Raw genomic sequence first — 11,710 nt, 5'->3', positions numbered from 1 at the left:
ATTGCCATCTGGTGACTAGTTGGATATACTCTCATTGCAATCAGACTTTTGCTGAAATGATCAGGGTTGCTTCCCATAGTTTTAGGTGCACACTTGATAACAGAGCATAAGTGTAACCAATGTGGGTGGGAGTCAAAATGTATGTAGTGTGCAAAGTAGATCTCAGTCTTGGAGACCTGAGAAAGTTCAGTATACTGGGAACAGATGCAGGTAAACATACAAGAGTGGCGTCCAATCCATGATTGAGAGGAAGGGGAAGACAAACACACAAGACATTTACTTTTCTTAAGTATTTGGATATTTCCACTCTGTGTACTTGGGTGCCACTGCTCCAATTGTTTTTTCACCTCCAAATTTGACCATTACTAAAAGATACCACTCAAGCACTGAAACAGGAACCATTTCTGGTGCCATGTGGATATCGTGATAGCTCAGGCCCACTTTCATCCATGCTGCAATAAGCCAACTTTGTCTTGATGCATCAGAATGGAAACGTTTCTTAGCTAGAGATGGAAGGGCTGGCATTCACAGCAGATGTACAGCTCCAACTTTCCTTGTTGTAAACTTGCCATGATTTGCCTTTGCTCCCCCTTTTTTCTATTAAACTGACGATTTTTGCTTTCTTGAATCCTTTGCCTTTGAGCATATGGGGGAGATAGAAATGTAAGCCAAAGTACATTCACTACCCTTCCCAGCTGTCTCCTCTCATCACCAGGTGCTTTGATCTGATGTCCCTTCAGTTGCTCCCTGTTTCCTGACACAGATGCAAGAGTTCAAGGAAGAGAAGCTGTCAGAGGCTCTCCTCTGCAGGATTCCCAGAATATGCTAAGGCTGCAAAGTATAGAGGCCTTTCCCTTTAAGAAGTGGCGGGAAAGCAAATGCAAGTTGTGCTGGAGCTCTGAAAGGAGGATCGTTTTACTCAGGATTGAACAACTTTAATGTACATGTGTATATTTGTGTGTGCACAACGAAGGCTGCAGCGCGGTAAGTAATTTCATGTATTTCCTATCTTAAAATAGCAAGAAGCAATGTTGCCTGTAGCCAGAAGCACTTGGGGAGGCTACCAAAAAAGGGCTCTATTTTAACAGAATGGCCAGTGTCCAATTGTGGGAGTCCAACACAACCTAGAAGCTAGGTTGAGGAAGTCTTCTTTAAAGTCACCCACTAGAATTTTTATTTCCTTCAGGAATAACTTCACCCTTTTATGACCACTTAGCTCTGTTCAGACTTAAGGGTTCTTATACTACCTGGCCACTGCTTGCTGAACTAGCAGCTGTTTCTGGCTGCTCTTCTGCAATTATTTTTATGACAACTAGGCCTAAAAAGGGCTTATCACATTTCTTCATTACTGCTCTGATGGATCCCTGACTGAATCTGGCACCAGCATGGTTCTGCAAGTCGTTCAGCACCCTAGCTTTATCAACATCAAAGGCATAGTTCACAGCCTACAGGAAGACCAGCAGATGAGGGATCTCTCCCTCTCTCTTTCACACACAGCCATCATCACATCTTACAATACTGCTTGTTTTTATTTATGAGCATTGATCTTCAGTGGCTCATTCACACATGCAAACCGCGCCACAACAACAGCAGCTCATTTTCATGTTACCTGCTTTTCCCGATACATTGCTTGAGAAAGGTTGACATAGGAAGCTGTCTTCCACACTTAGCAGAGAAAAGGAGTTCTGTCCAGATCAACAAATTCACTTATTTAAATGCAGGTTCTGTCCCGTAGGAGTGAAGCCCTGCCAGTTGACTGGACATGAACTAAGTGCTCCTTTTCCCTTGTGCTATTAATAGGCCCTCCTTCTGCTTCTAGCAATATTTTTGATGTGCCTGGACAGATGAAGCTCTTCTACCACTGCTGCTCCCACGTGAAAGGCCTCCAGGTTCAGGGGCTAATTGTGACTCAAACACAGAAGGTTCTTTTCTCTTAAACGTACAGCCAATTTGTTTGCAGGATGCTCTTTCAGGCCTCAAATCTTTTCTTCAGTTCCAGCACCCTAGGCTGCATCAAGGGCCTAGAAACTAACTGGGGCTGTAAGCTGGTGACCCTGCCTAGAACATTCTTCTTTGCCACAGAGTCACTGACTTTTGTTTGTAACAAGCCTGAAGATGATTGGTTGGTGGAACTACTAGCAACCAATGACTCTGCCTCTGGGTTCTCGTTGGTTGGGGGTTCAAGGGTCTGGTCAGTCCTACATTCCTGTCCCAACTTGGTAGCAGTGCAGCCCTCTAGTATAACTGAACTAGGAATGGCAGCTTCAAGATCTGCCTTCTGGGTCAATGCCACTTCTGATGGCTCATTGCTAGCCTCCTGCAAGGAAAGAGTTGGGGTGTCAGGATCAGGACTATCTTGCTGCTCAGGGGGGCTGTGGTCCCACACCTCATTACTTGTGCTTGCAGCTCTGGCAGACAACAGCAAAGTGTTTGACATGTTCTCTTCATCTGGGTAGCCCAGGAACACTCTATCCTCAGACAGAGAGTCATCACCATCATCCTGTTCTTCAGACAGGACTTCGTAGAGGGCCTCTCCACTGGGCCTCAGCTGCAACAGGTCAGGAGGGGACAGGATTAATATTCACATCTTTCCTGTGGCAGCTCCATTATTGCAGCTGCACATCTTTACAGGTACCCACAATCTGAGCTGGGAGGGCTTACCTTAGCATAGAAGTTCTCCTCTTCAAGGTTACAGAAATCCAAGCTGCGGGTCCCATAGAGAGGCTGTTGAGCTTGGCTTGGCTCCAGCAGGTTTAGCGTCTCAAAAATTTCACCTAAGAGGTCAAACTTCTCTGCATTCAGGTAATTTTCACCTCTCTCAGGTTCCAGAGAGGAGTCCAGGGAAGGTGGTGTGAAGGGGGTAGAAACATCCCTGGAAAACAAACATTTGAAGGAGTGTGACATTGTATAGGTGAGGTAGTTATAATACAGGAGAAACAATCTTATTAGCAACTGGATTTAAGTAAATAGTAGCATTCGCTAAAATGCATGTGTTTTGCTTCTTCCTCTCTGCCCTACTTGTGGTTTTGCTCATCAAGGGCTGTATGACTGTTGTCACAAAAAGTGCAAGGAAACTAATTAAAAAAGCAGACGAATATGTGTTTTGAAGCTGAGAGTCAAAGGCAATACTTAGGGGGCTACTGCATAAGGTCATCTCAGGCTGAGTTTGTACACCACCACCAGAGGCATCCACAGGGTGGTCAAGGGGGGAGGATGCAAATAAAAAAGCAGCATCTTGTCTCTGCCTCTTTTGTATGCATGGTGTGACAGTGCATGCACATATGAAAAGGGCAGAGCTCATTAAACCACAGGGCAATGCCACTTTCTTCATTCTGCAAAAGTCTCCAGTCCTGCAGATGCCTCTGAACACCATCACTGTGTATTAAAAAGCTCCCTGAATGGCAAGCCTTGCTATATTTGTTCTGGACACAGGCCACGTGCAGAGCTTCTACAGACCTTCTTCCATATTCTTTTGGAAACTGCCCACAAAGTTGTTTATGGAATAAAACCTCTAAAGGTGTATGTTTGGTTTTGTTCAAGGAGGGTGGGGTTCCTGCATTTGTCCAGAAGAGGAATTCATGACAAGTGGTACTCATCTAAATTCCACACTGCCATATTTTTGATGAATTTAAATTAAGCTATTTAGCTGGAATACAATAGCAGGAATAATAGTGTAGGCCTGACTATCTTACTACAGAAAGTAATTATCCTGTTAATTTACCACTAGTTAAAAGTTAGTGACTTCTATACCAATTGCCTCAGGAAGTAGCTGATGCAGGCCTGTTACTATTTTTTTTACAGCTGGATTTTTGACCCCATTATATAAGCTAGGATGTTTCAAGTACCCAACTGTTGCTCTTCAGCTACAAGCATTGCAGTTAACACTTCCAGAGTCCCTCAGTCTGAGTGTCTACATCCATGTGTGTTTCTGTCCATCCCATATTGCTGCCTATGTCAAAAATCGCATTTCCTAGAAAATATGCTAAAGTGATCTAGGCTTTGGAAATTACAAAGTCAATTTTCTGCAATCTGGAGAGAGATAAAGAAACCCATGGAAGACAACACAGGGCAAACAACACAGTAGATGACTGATGAATTTGGAGTTATTTGAGGGACTGCCTCTCCTCGATTTCATCTGCCTGTCCTACCAGATCCAGCAGAGAAGGCATGTTACGGGTTCCGTTGCTGAGGGAGCTACATCTGGCGGGGCCTAGGCAGCAGGCCTTTTCTGCTGCGGCGCCCACACTGTGGAATCTTCTCCCCCGTGAGGTGAGTTTGGCCTCGTCACTATTGAGCTGCTGGAGATCCCTCAAGACCTGGTTATGCCAGCAGGCCTGGGGACCCCAGAGGATGGGTGAGCTAGTGAGGTGGCTCCATTATTTTTAACATCCCTTCCTCCATTTTTTTTTATTTTAGTTTGTTTTTATATATTTTAATGTATTTATTGTTTTTAGCTTTTTTGTATACCACGCAGAGTTGCTTGCTGGTGAGATGGGCAGCTATATAAATTGCATAAACAAAGAAACAGACAAACCCTGAAAAATAGAGAATTAAGTTTTCCAGAGCAAATACTCAGTGTGAAGACAACTCTAGCATTTTGTTTTCTTTTCATCCCTGAGCATTTTCAAAAGGACATATAGGTAAATCTCCTAATTTTTAAAAGCCTTTTAGGGAATTTTAAAATCTCAACATAATTCTGAATCATGACAACTCTGTTAGTATTTCTGTCTTGTTTCCCAAAAGGGAAATTTTAACAAGACTTATACCTAGAGCTGATGTATACAGAGTTGAAGTGTAACAGTTTGAACACAGTTTTCTTAACATAGCTCTTTCCCCTTTTATTTCAGTGTGGTTTGTGTAGAAGTATTTCCCTGATACCTCAGGCATCAAAGGCTCTTGAGGCAGACTTGACACTCCTACAGAACCCAGCAGAGCAGTTGTGAGAGTAAGAAGAGCTAGTAGAATCCAGTTGTCCTCCATTTGCTTAGCTTATCCTACCTTTGAGTGTCCAGTTCTGTCCCACTGCTTGGTCTTTGTGGTCGCCTAGGGCGAGACTGAAAAGAAGAAAGAACCTGAGTCACCGTGGGACACTGGACTTGTAAGGGAATAGTCACCTTTCTCTTACCAATACTTTGATATTCTGTGGGACAGGCAATTCAATGGAACTTTCCCTTTGGGATTTAGAGCTGTATGTTCCTTATTTGAGCCATCATAGCAGGCTACCCCAAGCTGACTGCCCTGCAGATGTGGTCTGGGACTTCAGCACTCAAAAGTCTCAGCAATGGTCCTGCTGTCTGGGGATTCCTGGGGACAGGAACCAAAACACTGGGCAGATATCCAGCTAGGAGAAGGCTAGTTGGTCTAGTAAGAGGCAAGCAGCCTCTAGTTATATTCCTGGGATGGAGTGGGGGAAAAAGATTCGTTTAGAGATTTCCAATACCTCAAAAATGTAGCTGCATGACCTATCATCCTTTGATATTCTTTCAACATTCTTAATGGCCAAGAAAAGCAGTGGCATATAATTCCCTTTCTCCAGGGTTAGAAAATGAACATCTGTGAAGAAGGTTGCAACAGAAAGAAGGCTCCAACCCCTGCTCCTGTAGATTCTCCCATTTCTGTCCAAAGAGTCTCTTTGGGCATGATCTCCAAAACAAGCAATCACATATTCTGTGTTCTGCCTACATCCATAAAGACGGGAAGGAAGTCCCATCTGCAAATATTTTAAGTTATTTATCACCCTTTTACCATGAATTTAAAAGGAAGCATGGACCTGTCTGTTGTAAACATTAAGAGTCTGTCATAGAGAATGTCTAGCACTCTCAGCAGACTACAATTTGCCAAGATTATACAGGGAAAACCATTAGCACAGAATGAGATATTTTTATCTTGAAATTCTAACTGTATTTTCTATCCTGCGGCACTGTTACTTCCTGCTTTATGTAGAATATTTTGGGATTTTGGCATATTAGAACTTAGATGAACATTACCTATGTGAGTTCACTTCACATAACTGCTCTTCTGAATTTCCTGTGCAGCATGCAAAATCTATTTGTAGTTGGCTGCTATTAATATGCCAGCTATCTTCTTCCCTTCAGCCCCAGGGTACAAAAGGATAAAATTGCAGTTCTAAGCATAATTATGAGAAGATAAAGGCCAACAGAATGTTATAAAATATTACAAAGACCTATTTTGTAAGCCTTCTGTTGGCTATGATAAAAGTATTGTTTTTAAGCTCTAAGCAATATGATTGAGAATGGGCCATACAAAATATGACCTTAAGGTAACTTATAATTTGGATCCCTGTTCCAATTATTTACTCACATTCTACTCTTCACTACTGAATGAATACGAATAGTTTATTAATTGATTAGTGTTACAACCATATCAAAGAAAATAAAATATAGGTAAAATACAGGATCTAATTCCAGGGTAAAATAAATAAAAGAAAATTACCCTGGAATTAGATCCTATATTTTACCTATATTTTATTTTCTTTGATATGGTTGTAACACTAATCAATTAATAAACTATTTACTACTGATTATACAAATCACACACATTCAAAACCACCTGCCCATTTCTTCAAAAATATGCCCTTCTCTGTTTCTTTTGAGTTTTGATGCAAGTGGTCCCAGAATCTTGGGCAGTTGCTGCAGAGACCTACTACAGAGGACACCCAACCTTTGTACCGTGCAGTAGTGAGCACTAGACCTGTTCCTTTCCTCTTGTTCCTTTCCTTCTTCCAAAGCTGCTCTGATCTGGCTCCTTACTTTCTCTAAGCCGCTAACATTTCCATTCTCCCAATACCTTCCCGAAGTGCTGGGTGATGGGCAATCGCCTTTGTAGGTTCTCAGACTGTTTATTTCTGGTAGGCAGGATGGGACTGGAGATCTGACTGCAATTCAGGGAGTGTTCTTGCTCCCTGGACTGGTGTAGAGTGGAATCCTAGAGGAAAACAGCACAATATGGAGCATAAGCTCTGCTTCCATCCCTACTGTATCCCTCCTGGTGAGTCAAACAGGACAATAGCCACTCAGACAAAGTCTGAAATATGGTGGTTGGTGTGACCAAATGACTCACTAGATAAATGTTATAGGAGCAAGACAGTTTGCAATGAAAGGGACATAAAATGAAAGGAAGCTATGCGATGACGCAATGAATTGCATGCAGTTACTCATAATAGTTATGGTAATAAATATCCTGAAAAAAATGGCAAAATAGAACAAACTCTTGGTAAAGTACAAGACAAAGCCGCCTTCTGGTTGACCTTGATTCCTAGTGAGTTAAAGGACAACAGTATGGATGTGGTCTGCAATGCTTTTCTTCTGGGTTTTTTTCCCCTTTACTTTTCCTTTCCACACTGGGCTATAGTCCTGGTATTCCCTGGAAATCTCCCATCCAAATACTAATCAAGACAGATGCTGCTAAATTTTTAAACTTTTCCACAACAGCTATGTGCTGCCTTCTAGCTGGATGTTAGTATACTATCTACTTTTTAAAGTTCATTTATTCCTGTTCTTTCTTCCATCTTCTTGTGGGCTTTGCAACAGGGGTACTGTAACGTGCAGACATACTGCAGTCATACAGTAAAACACGTTGCTATCATACTGCCCCCCCGCCACTTTGTAACAACTTAATTTTTTCAAGGAAAAGTTTGGAATAGGAAAGGAAATTGTCTCTTACCTTTAGACGGCTCCGCATGTTTTTCAGCCTGATTTTGGCATGTCCTTTGGCCTGGAAGATGCAAAACAAAGTGATAGATAGAATTTAAGGATGTGCAGAGGGAGGAAGGCAGTGGCCATCCCAAGAACCAGCTCGGTTGGCGTTTTCCTCCCTTCATTCCCCTGTGGCCATTATTACCAACTGCTCTGTGAGAAGGATCTGAAAGGCATCTTCATTTGTTTGATTTTAAAGAATATTTGTTATGCTGTACTGTATTTTTATTTACAATTGTTCTGGAGTTGACTCAAAGGAGAGTTTACTTGAATTGCTTCTAAGCTACGCGTATCTATCTACAGTATTTATATATCTACCTATCCATCCCCACACACATATGTTCCCCACGTTTTCTTTCCTTTTTTCTTGCAGTTGTTTTTTATTGTGCTGTTTGATTTTTTTTTCTTTTCAATTCTGTTCTTTTCGTTTTGCAAACAATACATTTAAAAAATAAATAAATAAAAATATTCTTGTGCACTAAGTCATTTTGGAAGAAGCCTCAAATGTGAGATGATCGCAATGATGATGAAGATGATAAAAATTGCCTTACATATTGGTATGCATTCTTGACAGCTGGATTGGCTTTATTCTTCATAGTACTTATCAGGGCTCCTCCACTTTTCTAGGGAGAAGAGATCAGACACAGTTATTAAGAGCAAGGCACTCAAATCACATTCATTCACAGCTATTGAAGACGTTCAAGGAGCACCCTGGCTGTCTGAATGAATGGAAGAGCAAAGGGAGCATCTTACCAAGAGAAGTTCTGCAACAAATCCAAGTGGACAAGGAAGCTCATCCAGGAACACGGTGCTGAATTTCTAACGCTTTCTAATCTGAATTTCTAACATGCAACAGATCCCTTAAGCACCAAATTTACAGCAACTTCCTTGTAAAGTAGATCAGAATTATTGGAATTACCCTCATTATTGGAAATGTATGTAGGGTGTCTTTGTGGTATGGCCAAACGATTTGGTGCCTGAAGAGTGGGTCTGTGACAAAATTCATATTGAGGACATCCTGATCTCATAGCATCTCTCTTTAGCCAGTACCTTAACACAACTAACACTGGGGATCTATGTGCAGTATTGGGGGAAAATTCAGGGAGCAACATCTTTAGCCTAACCTGCCTGGAAGATTATTAAAATTCTGATTGCTACGTGGCACGGTCCTGCCTCCTAAACGGCAACCCGATATTCTCCCAAACAAAACGAATTGAAATATAACCTCAAAAATAGTCGAACACTGTGGATGGCACTGGGTTGGAGAAGGCTCATTTTAAAGGTAGAAGACATCCAAATTTACCTAAAGGAGAACAACTAACTGGGAAGCTCTCCTGCATAGTCCTGGAATACACCAATATTCTGCAGGAGAGTTTTTCTCTAAATTGCACTTCACTGGGTAGATTTGGATGCCTTTCATGTCTAAAATGAGCCTTCTTCAACCTAATCCCATCCACATGTGTTGGAGTACTTTTCTCACGATCTACAGATGATGCCTTGAAAGGTGTCTATGTCCAGATTAACAATGGTCACTCATAGCAACTGGAGCTAGACTTAGGCACAAGAGACATGAATTCAAGTTGCATTCTGCATCATACAAGTGTTGGGAAAAATTCCTTTTTTAGATTCTCATCATCACATGCATAATTCTCTTGACAACAGCAATAATAATAAAAATAAGAAATAGGATTAGTTGACAAAAACACATGCTTCTTACACTGAATTAAGTAGAACCCACATGCAATTTTAAAAGCTCCAGTGTTTGTTCAGTGACAGAAAACTAACACATTGGGTTTTTTTTGTCTTGAATGCACAAGAATATCTGGCAAGGATGGAAGTAAGGCATTTTCTCAAATGCTGCTGGTCCCACTCACATACCTAGCTCTTTGGATTCAGGTTACTTCTGAGAAATGGATAGAAGGAATAAACACATTGGTCCAGGCCCATTTATCCGGCAAATGTTATAAACATTAACTCTTTTTCTCAGGATAAATTCCTGCAGCTCTTAAGTGGCTTGTCTTGAGAATTAAGGCATATGAAGAAACTGTGGTAGCAATCTACTTATGAGCATATTAGAGGGATGTTTTTCGAATAGGTTTTTCATTTAGGGTGACTGCATATGGGCTGCAAAAAACCAGACAACTACTAGATGGCAGCAAAGAGATCTTTACTGCCATCTAATAGTCATCTGGATTTTTGCCATCCAGATCTACTTTCACCGCAGGTCTATTGGAACAGCTTTGTGCTAACTCTCCAAAGAAGAACAAATTCATCTTAAGCAAACAAAAGTTGGGAACCGCAATAATTAGAAGACATAACTGCTACTAGAAGATAAGAGATGAAAATTTATTCCCTTACCTTGAGGCTCTCCACCCACAGCTGATAGGAGTGCATACTACCTAGGAAGGGAGAGGGGACAGGTGAATTCTCAACCCGGCTGCAAGCCCTTAGAGAAGATGGGCCTTGAACTGCATATTCAGAATAATGTATGTATCTGACCTACAGTGTCAGCTATCTTCCAATAGTTCTTGCTTTTTTTGATCTTTTTAAAGTTAAAAAGTAGCCCACAAAGAAAAGGATGTTAGGAAGAGCTTAAGCGTCTTTGCATATCCATTGTCCCTGATCAAGGAAACAAAACAAGATGGAGTCTACATTACCTGGGGACAAGCTGCTGTTGATCTCTTGCTCAAAGAGGTCAGAAAAATCCTCTTCTGCATTTAACTTCTCCAGACGCTCATTGATGAACTGGCAGCATTGGGAATGAATGTAAGTTTGGGGAGAAATAGAAAGAAGGACTTCATTAGAATAAACAGGAAAGAACCATCTTCCATTGAAGAGAAATATTTAAGGTATTCAGCCCTGGGATTAGTATGCAAAGAAGCACTTAATGTCTCATTCTGCTTTGAGACAACTGAGGAAGTCAGTGAGAATATGACAAAGAAGTCATATTAAGGAGACTTTGAATTCTAAAAAAGGATAAGATAAAAAAAAAAACTTTCCTTTTTTTATTTTATCTTTCAGTTCAGCCCTCTGTCCCAATACAGCAGAAATTTGAGTGGATTAAATATTCTGGCAAAGGACTTTACTGATTTACATAGAATTTGTAGGTAGTAGCTGACACGCCCTCTTTGCCTAGTATGCATACCTTTGCAAAGTATGCATTCCCTGTATGTTGTTTTATAACTGGAATGAAAGAGATCCTGTTTCATTTTTTCTAGCTCCAGCATTTCATGGATCTGAGCATGGAGTACCAGGCTGTAAGCCTAGGGCTGCATTCAAAATCTTTGCATGCTGTCTTGTGGGGCAGTTCATCAGATGCGTATTTGTCTCCCCAAAAGAGAGATGAAACAGCAATTAAAGCAATGCTATGATGGATTAGAACTGAGAAGGCCCAGCTGTAAGATTATATTCAGCATTAAGCTCTCTCAGTGCTTTGGGCCAGTCCCTCTCATTTTAGGCTTGACTTACCCCAGAGAATTATTGCAAAGTTTTTAAAAAAAGGGAGAGGATGAATAATCAAGAGCCTAAATATGGGATAGGATATAAATAAATGTATGAGAACAGTCCCTGCAGTTCAGAAATACCAATATTACAGAGCAATAATTATAGAATAGCATTTCTATAATAATATATTCTATAATAGCAAAAGGAAAGCTGGCAGGGGAGGGGGGGCAGGCTGAGGGAAAATAGCGGGTGAGGGCAATAGGCGATGAGTATGGACAAGCTTCATTGCGCTGTGATGACGGAGGGCTTAAGCATAGACGAGAGCAGCATAATAAAAAAGTAAATTGCTAAAATTCTTGATGGACCCAATGTGGGTCAATCTGTCATAAAGACATGCGCGTCAAGAGGGTGCACAGCAATATCTCTGGGCAATACCAAGAGGTGGCTATACGGGGTGTCTTAAGTAAGGAGAATGAAAGTCGGACAAGTGCTCTTTGCTTGATTGCTCAGAAGTCCGTATGTGGCTGAATCTCTTCTATATGTTCATGGGT

General features: G+C 41.3%; 1 protein-coding gene across 1 annotated transcript in view; it reads right to left on the bottom strand.

Annotated features, from left to right (window-relative positions):
* Positions 1–977: 977 nt before the first annotated feature.
* Positions 978–11,710, bottom strand: part of DENND1C (DENN domain containing 1C) — a 39,339-nt gene continuing 28,606 nt past the window's right edge. The window contains exons 16-23 of the mRNA XM_025163891.2: positions 10,373–10,460; positions 10,074–10,114; positions 8,267–8,338; positions 7,684–7,734; positions 6,808–6,945; positions 4,999–5,054; positions 2,662–2,872; positions 978–2,548 (exon numbers count right to left, since the gene is read on the bottom strand). Of these exons, the coding sequence (XP_025019659.1) occupies positions 1,970–2,548; positions 2,662–2,872; positions 4,999–5,054; positions 6,808–6,945; positions 7,684–7,734; positions 8,267–8,338; positions 10,074–10,114; positions 10,373–10,460 (1,236 nt within the window). The 3' untranslated portion in view covers positions 978–1,969. The remainder of the gene's footprint in view (positions 2,549–2,661; positions 2,873–4,998; positions 5,055–6,807; positions 6,946–7,683; positions 7,735–8,266; positions 8,339–10,073; positions 10,115–10,372; positions 10,461–11,710) is intronic.

The sequence above is a fragment of the Python bivittatus genome, unplaced genomic scaffold (genome assembly GCF_059951505.1).
Source record: "Python bivittatus isolate LINGU-HERP-01145 unplaced genomic scaffold, Pbiv_v1 ctg000220_np1212, whole genome shotgun sequence".
Lineage (NCBI taxonomy): Eukaryota > Metazoa > Chordata > Lepidosauria > Squamata > Pythonidae > Python > Python bivittatus.
This window is presented reverse-complemented; position numbering and strand designations above follow the sequence as displayed.